We start from the raw sequence: 13,970 nt of genomic DNA on the forward strand, positions 1-13,970 counted from the left end.
TATAAAACTTAATAAGTCAAACTTAATTAATAAATGAGCCTGAACTTTTAGCAAGCTCGAGTTAGCTCGCGAATTAAACGAGTCGAACGAGCCGAATACTTATTGCTCAATCTCGGTTCATTTTTCAAGGTCGAGTTAAATATTGAGCTCAAAATCGACTCATTAAACTTTACGAGCTCGAACCGAATGAGTTAAAAGCGAGCCGAACACGAGCGACTCGAGACTACTTACAGCCCTACTAAAAATCTTACTTAGCTAAATCTAAAGATTAATAAACCAAGGGCACTATGGGCACTTCAAAAATTTAATTATCTCACTTTCCTTATGGTTTTATTAATAGAAGATAAAAATAATAAGATATATTAAGGACAGTTTACTAATGAAAACCCCTTTGAAGAACATGGGATTATGGACCTTTTTCAAACTTGACCTAATAAGCACCGGACAAAGCATTACATGCCATAAATGGATGAAAACTCATGTCTTTTTTTTTTGGTCGAACGAAAACTCATGTCCAAAACCGGAAATCATGGACAAATACTGAGGGGGTCCAAAACTGATCGAGTCAGTGTTACGTTACTGTATTAGTGTAAGATAATAAATAAGTGCAGCATTATCAGCTAGTTTATTAAGGTAGTGGTTGATGGAGAGCATATGCAAACTAATGGCTCAACTTTTTCTAGAAAGGGACTCGACTGTTCCCTTTTGTTTTTGTTGGTTCATAAAAGAACGCAGGAGAAGAAGAAGCGAGGGAGAAAGAGCGAGCGCCATTGGTTTTCTCTTGCTTTGTGTTGGTGGGTATTAATCAACGTTTTGGTGACCAGACTATAAAAATTGGATTCAACACTAATGCTTTGGATATTATTGGGGTCTTGTGCTCTTGTGTTCCTAGATTCCCTTCCCCCACTTTTCAAACAATTGACATGATATGAATCTCACATTGGTGATAATGGATCGATTGCGAGCGAGAGTGCAGATGAAAGATGAAATGATACAAACCACATAAATTTTTTTCTTTGAGATGATCTTTTAATTTTATTCTGTGTGGAAAAACAAGTCTTGAAAGATTGTTCACTGTAATATTTTCAGGTATTGAAATTCTATGTATGATTTGGACCGCTGTCAAATACATGTAAATAAACACAAATTCAAGATATAATTGTTTGATTGAATAAGTCGGCATGAATTCAATTATCACGCCTAACGTACCTATCAATAGTCATGTTTCATCATTAGTATGATAATTGAAGCCGTGCTATTTCTTTACTTGTCAATAATAATCAATCAATCTTACCAAAACATAATTGATTCCTTCTTAGACCATCAAATAATATTTGATCTGTCTTAAAATATGATTATAAGAAATTGCCAAACATTTTAAATTGCTTACATTATAATACACAGGGCAAAGCTAATTCAATCAACTGGTGCTGACCAAATGGGATGCCAAATTGTACTAAACACCGATATTTCTTTATCATAATAACTAGTTCTTAATCGAATTTCTTTGCTAATTATGTTCGGACGAAGTTGCAAAATTGTGGCAACAGTACTCAAATTAATCTGGGATCTAAACTCTTAAACTAACTTCCAGAAGTAAATGAAGTTGGAGTTGTTAAATCATATATGGTAATTAACTTACTAGTTCCTGTTGTGTTGTCATTAGTCCCAAATACTCAAAGAAACAGATAATCTCAATGATCTTGAATGACTATTTCCTTAGGATCTTACTGATAAAGACCTTTGCTTAAGTATCTTCGACTTTGTTTAAACATTTGGCTTAGAAGACAAGTGTATGTTATGTAAGCTAAAATAATGATAAACAAATATATCTGCTTCAAGCCAAAACAATGGAAAAAGTTACCACTAAATAAGAAATTGTCTCCAGAATGCAGCCCATGCCACCACAGTAAAATCCATCTCTGATTTAGAATTCATGTTTGAGCTCACTCGCAACCGAATCTACTCGATCAGTTGAATCATTCATTGCTCAAATCAAAAATACGAATTAACCCCAAAACAAATAAAAAAAACCTCCTTCTTAACATCTACTTCTGCTACACTACCAGGTGATCTTAACCATCGAAACCAGTCCGGCTCCAAACCGCATCCCTAACCCGCCTCATGTCCCGGCCCTTCAACGTCCGGCCAACCCCCTCGAAGACTGACGTCGCGCCGCGCGTGTACTCACGCGCCAGGTACTCGTGTGGGGGGATCATCTCCGGGTCGTTGCTGCTGCGGTCCATGCCGTCGTCGAACTCGTACAGAGAGTCCACCGAGTCGACTCGGAGAATCTTGCTCCAGTCCGGCACGTTCATGGGGAGAGACGTGGCCATGTGGCGGCCACGTGGACTCGCCAAGCTGTCATGTCCGCGGAACTGATGCACGATCCGAGGCGACGCCGCCGCCTTTCCCGAGTCTTCGACAAAAGCCAACGTCAGCCCTCCGCTACCGTTGTCATCGTCCCGGGAGATCCGCCGGTTCCTCCCTCTCGCTGCAAAGCCTCCGTTAGTCTCGGCGGCCACGCGTGGACTCCACTCGATCTGAGAGTTGTCAACATCGTTGTCGTCCCTCTCCTCCACGCTCTCCACCATCGACCAGACATCATCTTCATCGAGCTCCGGCGACTCTTGGGCGTGGCTGTAGCTACTGTAGCTCCCGAGATAGCGCTCGCTGCGGCTGTGCGTCAGTTTACGGCCCTTCGCCATTGGGCATAATCAGATTCCGACCACGGAAACTGAATTTCCCGGCGACTCTGAAGGAAGAAAATGAAACACAGTATAGTGTTATAACTCCATTATGTATATTTACTATGTATTGGCTTGCGCATAAGTTGGGGTTGTAGGGATGATCATGTATATATAGGGTTTTCTATTTACCCACCACTTCATTTCATTTGAATTTGAGCAGCATTTTGTATGCATTTAACGTAATGAAAAGAACTCCAACAGTCGTACGGTGATTGGTGATGGCAGAAGAGGCCAACGAGCTCAACAAAACTGTAAAAAATAGGGCAACTCAAGGTGGTGATCAACCAATTTCACGCGCTCACGTCTGTGAGCATCCCACTTGCCTATCTCATGCAATAGTAATACTTATTAGTGTACTCTTTAGTTGACGTATGAATCTCTAATCTAAGTTCGACGTGATACAAATTTAGGTTGATGGAATTTAATACAGAAATTGACTAGGATGATATGTATGGATGTGGTTAATTATTGTTAGTGTATGACTAGTAAGACATTATTATGTATGTGAGAATATAACCGGGTTACAGATACATACACACGTTGAGAATTTAATACAAATAATGTCGCTAACACATGCTTAAATTAATCCATTTGATTCGATGAATGTAACAATATTGATTGATGAGGTCAACAGATAAATAAGATCAAAATTGGATATTTATATCTAATTTGTCGAATAGACTCAACCCTAATTCCCACTAATGCTGAATTTGCCATACACGCGCCTTTGTTTGGAATACAATCTCCCGCATCATTATTCACTCTTCTTGTTTGACTACGTCAATTGACAAATGGATCCAAGTTTCCATCATTCCACGTGGCCACATAGACCTCCTCCTCCCCCACCACGTGGATGTTTCCAAAACACCTGCGGGACCCACTGGCAAATTCTACATCATGGACACGTGGATGAACAGTGACCGGTGAATAAGCTCCTCAATCAAACTAAAAGTTTAGGATGTTGTGGGGATAGGCATAATGATGTGACTAAGCATGTAATTGATGGTTAAGAATGTAATCAGCTCGGGCTTTAGTGGTTAATATAATCCCTAATCCCCCACTAGGGATTGGAAATGCAAAGTCATATTGTGAACGGCATATTGAACGGTCCACGATAAGGAGGGGGTCCTCATCACAGGACTACTTGTCGTTTGTGGGAGTAGAAACAAGTAGAACTGTTCATATCCGATATGATTTCACGACCTAAAATGCCACCCAAATTCAATAGAACAAAAAGGTATACTATTTGTAATGCAAATTATGCTTATGTCACTAAGTTGTTGTAATTTTGACTGAATACAGTAGTGCTTAGGTCCCTAATATTGTTTAATATGGTGTTCTGGAATCAAATGACCTGATTAACCCCATTGTTTAGCAAGTGTATGGTGGAAATTGCAATGTCAGATTCAGAAAGCTAATCGAATGCTATATGTACGTTCACGGACGGTGGTCATATCAATATTAAGACGGTGGTCGATCAGTTCATTAGTGTGAATTTTATGATAAGATTTTAAAGGAACTAACACTAATTAGATTCTTACTTTCTCTTACAATGGTCACATTGATAAGTATGTAGTTACATAATGGTTACAATCTATAGAGTGGGGCATATTGTATGCATCAAGTGGACTTTGTACCATTACTGTCATGCATGAGTACATGTGTTCTTCGATGGAATACTACAAAACATACGGTTAAATTACCTTTTCCGGCATTGCTATTGTTGTAATGACCTGATTTTTCAGAATTAAATTATTTGAAATTTTAGAATTTAATAAAATTTATAAAATTAATAAACCGCATTGTGTCGTTTCGCAACGTCGTCAAATCAAAAACGAAACCGTTTTCGGAAAATTTAAATCGGAAAAACGTTACGTTTCCGCAACGCTGGAGTCGACTTTTACTCCGTCGCTCGTTTCTGAAAACTTCTTTCATGAAAGTTGTAGAGCTCGTCGATACGAGTTTGGAGACATATCACGTGTCCCAATCGGACGTCGTACATGAAAGTTATTAGCGACATAAGTTAGTTTCCGATTTGGAAAAGGGTATAAAAGGAAATTATTGGAGCTAGGGTTTCCAATTTCGGAAACCCTATTTCTCTCTCTCACCCCGCAGCCTCTACTCTATCTCTCCCTCAAATCGCCTCCGGCGATCTCACCAGCTGGACCTCGTGACTCTGACCGCCTCGCTCAAAAGCTTCGCACGGTCCCCGCAGCGACCCCCGAGCTCGACATGCCTCCATTCGCCGCCGTGAAGCCACGCTACAACCCAAGCCCACTGCGAGTTCCGCCGCCGTTTAAACTCCGCTCCCGGCGACGCAAGCTCTCGGCGCTCATCCCTCTCCACTCTCTCACCACATATGCGTGTGATCGAAGCTCGATTCGCACCCCGCCTCGCCCCTGCTCGATTCGACCACTGCCTAGACTTCAAGCTCCTCCGGCGATATTGCAGAGGTTCTACGGCTTAATCTAGGTAAGGGTTGTTAAATTGAATGGTTGAGATTTTGTGGGTCAAAGTTGTGACGATTTGGAGGAGTTTTGGAGGAGTTTCGGAGGAGAAGGAGGAGAGGGTTGTACCGCCGTCTTCGGCGGCGCGTGAGGGAGGGTGAGGAGTGCAGGAGGCGGCCTTAGGCCATGGGAAGGTGGAGGGAAGAAAAGGAGAGGTTTTGGGCGGCGGTGGGAAGCCACGCGCTGTTGTGCGGCGGCGCGTGAACAGTAAATTTTCAAAGAATAATTTTTGTAAAAAATGATTTCTGTACGGTGAATGTAAAAAGTAATTTATGTACAGTAAATGTAAAATTAATTTACGTACGGTGAATGTAAAATTATTTTACGTATAATAATTGTAAAAATAATTTTTGAAAAGTAAATCGGTGATTAGTTTTTACTGAGAGTATTTACTATGAAAAGTAATACGTAAATAGTACGTATATGAAAAGTAAATACGTAGACAGTCGTACATGAGCAGTGATACACGAATAGTAATTATGTGAACAATAATTTCGTGAAAACCGAACATTGCTTAACAGTAAAACATTGGTACTGTTTCAGCATTTGAGGTTTTACTTAGCGTTTCTAAATCACTTCTTATCCATCATAGGTGATCGACACAACAAGTAAATGATTCACTTGCGGAATTGTAGAAATTACGCTCAGGAATACAAGGTGAGTAAAATCTCACAGTGACGAATCTACCCTTAGCGGAGATTCATAATTACACTTATTTTAAAAAGATCAAACTATGATATGTATATGATATAATGGGTTGTGTATGTGTATAATTGGTAAAATCGATATAAGTATCTGGGTTGCTATATTATATACTGTCATATTTTCGTTTTCAAATAAGTTCATTTATGGCATTGATATTTATTTATTTGAGCATGTCACTTGGTTTTGTACGATAACATGTGAGGATTGTTTTGTACGTGGTTTTAATTTGAGTTATGTTAAAAATATTTTTGTTGTATTCAGACATGTCTTCGGAGTTCGGACGTGTTGGCATGTCGGAACCTAGCTTTAGCCGAACGACAGTTACGATACAGTTAGAGCTCTAGTCTGTCTACCGGTGTACTGGCATGAGGAGTAACAGATGTGTTACCGGCTTATAAGTACCCATATTTTTGTGATTATTGGGTGGCAGATGAGTTGCCCAATGCCCGGCGGTGTACTGCATGAGGGGTAACAGATGAGTACATGGGTCTCATGAGTACCCATATTATAAATGTAATTGGGTAACATGTGGGTTGCCTGATTTCTCATGAGCACTTATATTTTCAGATATTATTGGACAACCAGATAGGTTGTCCTTGACTCAAAGTACATTTATAATTGGATGTTTCAATATTTACTCTCATTTTACTATGCATGTTATTTTGTTGTTTTACTCATACGAGCTGCAAAGCTTACCGGGTTTGTGTTTTGCAATCCCGGTGCACCTATTCGATGGTGTAGGGGATTGTTCCGCAGGTGTGGATTAGCAGAATTGACGGACAACTCAGAAGACTTCGAAGTTTCTTTATTTATTTTGTGGTGAGGATCGAGATGATTTTTACATTTCCTTTTGATATAATGCTTGAATTATAAATTTGGTTTGTAATAATCAATTTAACTGAGTTGTACTATGAACTCAGTAACGATCCGCTGTGACGATAAGATGATTTCGATTTATTGAGATTGTTTTAGAGATTTTCATGGCTTCGATTTTTGAGTTTCATGCTTGAAATTTCGGGATCGTGATAATTGTTCTTATTAGTAATAAGCCTATCCATTCTTTTAACTATATATGTACTATATTTTCTTAAGGGAATGAATTGACTTCATTTGGTGACAACGCCATGCACAACCATAAGGACCAAACATAAGAGGTGACACGCAACCTTTCATAAAAGCTAAATGTAAGCAAAACTAATGAATTACGCAAAAAACGCTTATTATACAAACCAAATTTTGAAATAGTCCGACACGAAATGGAAAACACTAAAGTAAAAAATAATTAAAGCATGATAACTCTCTCGAATCTAAACGCAAGATCAAACTAACACATCGAGCCAAGAGTGTCACAGTCCCGAAATTCCGAATGATAAAAATTCGAATTCAAATCCATGAAAAACTCTAAAATAATCCAAATATGTTGAAACTATCTTACAAAAACAGTGTATCGAAACTGAATTGAAGTACGACTCAGTCGACTTGAATAACACATTACCAATTTATATACACAAATATCAAAATAATTAAAAATATATAATATCCACTCGGTCCTCACAAAAAACGAATGAAGGGATCCCATAGAAAATCCTCCGTGTAAACTCTCTGATCTTACTAATCCCCACCTGCAGAACTATCACATACACCATCGTTATGGTGCACCGGGATTGTAAATAGAAACCGGTAAGCTTTTCAGTCCGTATGAGTAAACCAACATTTAAACATACATCACAAAATAAAGGAAATGTAACAATTCACATTTTTAAAACATGTGTACTCATGAGACCCAGGTAGCCCATCTGGTTACCCCTCATGTCGTACAACGACAGACTGACTAGAGTTCTAACTGATCGTAACTAACACTCGACCAAAGGCTTGGTTCCCAATTTAATGTCATCACCAAGTCCGAAGACCAGAACACGTTTTAACAAGACTCAATATTTAAACCACGTACAATATAACAATCCACACATGTTTGTATCGTATTAAAACCAAGCGACTCTTACACAACAAATTATATATCAGTCACACCAATAATCCATTTTATCGGAAGGTACATTTTCTTCCCTTCCGGCCCCATCCGCCACAATAATCCTCTAATTTACCGGAATGTACATTTTCATCCATTCCGGTCCCATCCGCCACAATTAATCGAAAACAATAAAAATTGTATAATTTAAATAAAAACCGTAACGTATATAATATAACAAACCATATATATGTATTATATTTATTATTTTAATTCACATACAAAACTCACTATATTATATCGATGTCACAGTTCACTCATTTAAAGAAATCATTTGATTAACTTAAATGCATCTTAACATAAATACAAGTCACCGCCAATTGTATACTTGATATGGTGAAATTTAATCACCTTAAATCATGCGTTCAATTTCTACAACACTTAGTGAGATTCCCCCAATTGTTTCGTCGGTATCCTAATGGCATAACAACATGCTTAGAAAACGATCCGCATAACAACCCTCCGACAGTAGCGCGTGGTGCTCACACGCCGCCCAAAGCAGCCGCGCGTGCCCTCACTTGTAGCTATCAAAACCCACCAATTTTCTTCCTACACCGTCCTAGGCCTAATACCTATTCCCTGCTGACCTCACCTCCTCCCACGCGCCGCCTAGGGCGGCACACGCCCACAAACTCCATCCAAAACTTCATCGAATCACAAAATTTTCAACATAAAAAATATAGATCACAAGGAGTAGATCATAACCGTCCATACAGTTAGCTCTAATCCGGCCGGAGAAGGACGACGGTGATTTTGGCGAAAATGGGGGTCGGGCCGGCTCTGGTTTCGTTTTTGGGTTTCTGATTGTATGTTTCCAAAAATGTCATTTATAACCTTCCAAAATCGGAAATCAAACTTCCATTGCTAACAAATTTCAAATACAACATTCGATTAAGGCGTGCCACGTGTCTACGGACTTGTATCGACGAGCTCTACGACTTTTGTGAATGAAGTTTTCAGAGAAGAGCGAAAGATTAAAAGTTAACTCTTGAGCCTCTGGAAATAATAAATATAACGTTTTTCAACCTTTAATTTCCAAAATCACTTTTATTTTGTAATGACAACAACGAGAAGGTATAGAATGTGAATTTACTCGAATTACCAAGCATAATAATTTGCGAGACATTACAAGAAATGAAACTCGAAAAATTCGGGATATTACAAAAAGCATTAATTGCGTACTCTCAATGAAATAAAGATCTAACGTAAAAAAAAAGATATTTCTTGGTTTCGCTAGGAAATCACTCGCATTCCGCCTTCGCTTGGAGGCCGTCAACATCGTCAATAAGGTTGATTAGATAAAATTTGGAACCAGGTTCAACAATCCAGCCCCACACCTGAGCCTTCTTGAGGCTAGGCACAGGCCCAGACACAAGAGCCCAAACCGAGAACATGGTGCGCAGTCTATTCCACCGCTTTTTATTGCCAGTGATGTGCACCATCCTTGCGGCTGGAGCCCATCCCCTGTGGTGAGACATACTGCACTTTGACAACCTAGCCATAAGCATCGTCAGTTTCGTCTCCACCAGCTTCAAGTCATCTTCGACCAAAGTCGACATATCTCCCATCAACCCGGCTGAAACGATCCGCCTTAGCAGCGGCGCCGCTTCAATTGCAATCACGAGAACATTCATGTTTAGGAAGCCAATTAAGAAGAATCCCCACGGCCAGAGATGCGGCTCGGCGATGCTAGATCAACGAAGGCGTGCGGCGGCCAAGAGTTTGCAAATCACTCATAAATCTCACTCCGACTTACGTGAAGGATAGTTTGAAGAAGTAAACTCCTTTAGTTAACTATATACTAGATTATGCCTGATCATGACCATGTAAAATCGAGGTATATGATCAATCATTATAACATGCTAGCTAATTAATCAATGTGGAAGATAGGAGTCCCTGAATTTAATTTGGTATTACATCATTTCATTTACATACGTACCACACTCATTTTACTTCTTATATGTAAATTATTCCATACTCTTTTTGCTTCAACCTTAAGAGGAAGTGTGCCCTAAATAGGGACTAATAATTAAGGCTGGTGCTATTAACACATCCTATATATTTTCTCATGTAGGATATTGTTACTGACACACCATTTTTTACTATTAATAACTCAATTTAAAATATAAAACTTTTGAAAAAGTGTGTGAATAAAGATTATATGCGTGTTAATAATAATCCCGTTATTAATCTCACATGTCCTATGATGCCTACAATTTGCTTTTGTAATCCAGGTTAAGTCGCCATGAAATTTGTGAAAGCTCTGCAAGGAAAAAAAGGTAGCGCGAACGATAATAATGGTGTCCAGAGAGTGGTATTTTGTGGCTGTACAGTCAAGGACCCCCTCCCCTATACACTGGCGTCTTTCTTTGGGATTCTGCTTTGTGGTAGGTCCTCGGCGATCAGTACCCAGACCTTTTCTGGGGCTCACTTCGTACCTCCCAAAATGGTTCGGTTTTGCTCGACCCACCAACTCAAATACCGGACCCGACTCTGCTTCATCTTGTGACAGACCTTTCGCTGCCATCAAGCATCCTATGCTGTTTACATCGCCGTCGAGTCCAATAACTAAAGCTGTCTGCGTCTGTCACATCACCAGCGGCGATATTTTATTGGCTGTAAGTTTAAGGTTTATTTCCTCTCTTTTTTTTAAGCTCTTAAACTCGCTAGAATGACCCACCACTGTTTTTGCTTTCTATATCAGAAACCCTAAAAAAGAATCGTCATTATCTGAAACCCTAAGCTCATGAAGTGCGTCATGCATTTCGAATTATATCTGTCTATGTATATAATATGCAGAATCAGAATCCCACCTACTATTTGTTCATGGTGTGCAAATGGGTATAGATTTATAATATTAGCTAGGGTTTTCGAGATGTATAATTACATATTTTAATTGGTTGTTGGATCTAGAGAATCGCAGGGTTGAGGGAGAGGAATATATGATTGTACTAGGGTGCATCATGGGATATTATTTCATTGTAATTATGTTAGAATAAGTGTGACTTTAACACTAATTATTTCCTTGGATCGTGACTAATTTAACATGGGATTGTTGTACTATCGATATAGTTAAACTATAATCAAGGGAAGTATCAAAGAGCTTTTGTTGGGTTGGCTACGCCAATATGAACTATATATAACACGTATTATGTATTATTTGATGTGAAAATAGACAAATATATTCTTGCAGCAGCTGCAGATACTCTGATAGCTGATACCGCGTACATATAGCCAATTTTCACAAAGGAATTAACCTGTATGTCTCTGTGGTTGTTGTTAGATTATAAACAACATGCTCGCTGACGCATACGGTTAGATTATGAATGCATGAAGTTCACAAGTTAGAGTACCTCTAATATTCGTTTCTACACTATCCCTGTCTATTTATTTGGTCAATTAACCAAATTATATATAAAAAATATGCATATAGCACTACTACATACATAGCCTTTAATGACGTTTTAGGCATGGTGTTTTTCGAAAAACGTCATTGAAAGTAGATTCAATGGCGTTTTTTTTTTGAAACAATGCCATTAAATTTTCAAGCACTTATTTTAGAACTATGTTTATGGCGTTATTAAACGCCGTTAAATATATGACATTTTCAGAAACGCTATAGTAACATAATTTGATGGCGTTGCCAAACGACATGCATATAGCTTGAAGCCCATAACAATTGCGAACGCCGTAAATATCAGATATGACGCGGGTCTTTTATTTTCACTTACTTAAAACACCTGAACACTGAAAAATCATCACCTTCTCAAAAATTGAAATCTTCTCAAACTGCTCTCTCTCTAACCCAGACCTCAAACACTGAAAATCGTTCGTAATCCCAAACCCCAAATCGTCAAAACCCTAAAAAATATATATATGCTTCGTCTTCATCGATCTTCCTTCCTGCTCTTCACCATGACTGAGAACTTGATTCGTCCGACCCGTAACCCTAGATTCATCTTGCTCCTCTCAAATCCTACAACGATCGATGAATTCGCTCCCCTCTGCCTCCTCTCAAATCTGATTTTGTGCTTGTAAGCCTCTCGATCTATGAATTTGGTTTGTTTTGAGTTCTAGGATTCACGTTTTGGGGTTTTTCAAGTTCACGATTCAGATTGAAAATATTACTCTATGTAGAACGATACTAGCTGTAAGATTTTCGACCATTGTTTGTTTGGGGTTTTAGAGTTTACTATTTGGGGTTTTTGGGTTATGGAGTTGGGGTATTTTTAACTCGATGCTAGCTGCTATATGACCTTTAGGATTTAGAGTTCTGCTTATTGGGTTATAGATTGGTATTGAAATTTGAAAACTGGGTCCTGTAAACTCTATCCTTAGCTTCATAAGAACTGGGTGCTAGGTTTGACTCTTAATGCAAACCCATGTTTTAATTGTCTTTGTTGTGTAATTTTGGTATTGAAATTTGAAAACTGGGTCCTGTAAACTCTATCCTTAGCTTCATAAGAACTGGGTGCTAGGTTTGACTCTTAATGCAAATCCATGTTTTAATTGTCTTTGTTGTGTAATTTCTAGCTTTTATTTTCTAGATTTATCTTATAATTCCCAATTTGTTCTCAATTCTTGCAGGCTTGTGTTGCAGCTGCTGGTTGGGGTGGTATTCCAGCTTGAGCATTTCTGTTTACAATCTACACAATGAACAGATGGTAGCTTACAATGAATTGCAACTTTTCAAATCCTTTCCAACATGGAGTAGTTGTTCTTTAATATTTATTGTGTATTAAAAGAAGAAAAGAAGCAAATATGTGGTCTCTGTTAAGTTCTTTTCATGTACTTGCAGTGGTGCAATTATGATGCTAGTAGAGATGGAATATAGCAGCAAAAAGCTATTCAATTCTAACATTTTTACATCATCAACATCTTTAGTTGAATGACTTGAGAAATTTTTATTGTTTCATGATATGCGTACTTGAGCATACATTATTTGATTTTATATTTATTGATTTGTTAGAGACGTGTGAAGCAAAAACATATATGCTTTTGTGAATGGAGGTGAGCTGAGAGGTTTAAGATCTTTGGCCAAAGAGTTAAGATCTTTGTAAGTTTGTATTGTATAATCAAGTAGAGTTCCTTTGATGCGATGAAAATCAAGTGGTATTATATGTCCAAAATGTACGAATCAGGCTTTCCTTAGGCATGCAATTTCTGAGTTTTAAAATTCTGATGGTATTTAAGTCGAATATAATGTATGCTGATATGCTGAACAACTGGCTATTTTAAAATTAATTGCAGGTCGGCAAAAGATGAGAAATTCACCGAGTACCAAAAGGTTTTAATGGACGAAAACATGAAAAGTAAGTAATTGGACAGTTCTCCATGGCAGTTCCCTCTACTATACCAAGGAGTGCAGAATGTTCTATTCAGCTGGCGTAGAATAATCGGTTGGATAGAACATGGTGGAAGAGCTGCTGATTATCTTCTTTTTCTGCATGAAAGCGCTACAACCATGTGCCTTCCATCCGGATGGGAAACTGCTGGGAAGGACATTGTAGGAGCAACAATGTACACATGCACAGTTTGGGTAGAAATAGGTCTTAATGTGTGGTTCAAAATCGTCATAGATCTCCAAGATGTAATATGTTTCTGTCTTTTCTTATATACTGTGGTTTAGCTACCTTAGAACTACTTGTAATTTCTTTGTAGCATGTGTGAAACTGTAAATTTCTAGAACAAGAATAAGAGTTGCACTAATGAAGTATTGTGAATTGGGATTTTTTGTTTTGTTTTGCCAATAATAGATTGATTTTCTATATTTAAATAGAAAATCAATAAATATTTTTAAATTTTTTTGAAAAACCATGCATGGCGTTTGATAAATGCCATGAAATTAAATTCAATGGCGTTTTGTCAACCGCAGTGAACTTAATGACGTTTGGTAAACGTCATGAAATTATATTCAATGGCGTTTGACAAACGCCATGAAAAGATATTTAACAGCGTTTTTCAAACGTCATGAATTTTTTT

General features: G+C 38.3%; 1 protein-coding gene and 1 long non-coding RNA gene across 2 annotated transcripts; one reads left to right on the forward strand and one right to left on the reverse strand.

Annotated features, from left to right (window-relative positions):
* Window positions 1–1,851: 1,851 nt before the first annotated feature.
* On the reverse strand, window positions 1,852–2,833 carry LOC126788255 (uncharacterized). The gene has a single exon (XM_050514224.1). It carries the CDS (start codon window positions 2,706–2,708, stop codon window positions 2,076–2,078), a length of 633 nt encoding a protein of 210 aa, XP_050370181.1. The 5' UTR covers window positions 2,709–2,833; the 3' UTR covers window positions 1,852–2,075.
* A 10,122-nt stretch (window positions 2,834–12,955) lies between these two features.
* On the forward strand, window positions 12,956–13,719 carry LOC126788669 (uncharacterized). Its single transcript, XR_007671402.1, has 2 exons — window positions 12,956–13,044; window positions 13,239–13,719. It is a non-coding gene; the product is annotated as an uncharacterized LOC126788669 (long non-coding RNA).
* The last annotated feature ends 251 nt before the right edge of the window (window positions 13,720–13,970 follow it).

The sequence above is a fragment of the Argentina anserina genome, chromosome 3 (genome assembly GCF_933775445.1).
Source record: "Argentina anserina chromosome 3, drPotAnse1.1, whole genome shotgun sequence".
Classification (NCBI taxonomy): domain Eukaryota; kingdom Viridiplantae; phylum Streptophyta; class Magnoliopsida; order Rosales; family Rosaceae; genus Argentina; species Argentina anserina.

Bases quoted from the DNA above. Each gene is read 5' to 3' on its own strand.
- LOC126788255 (XM_050514224.1), bottom strand. From the start codon at position 2,708: ATGGCGAAGGGCCGTAAACTGACGCACAGCCGCAGCGAGCGCTATCTC.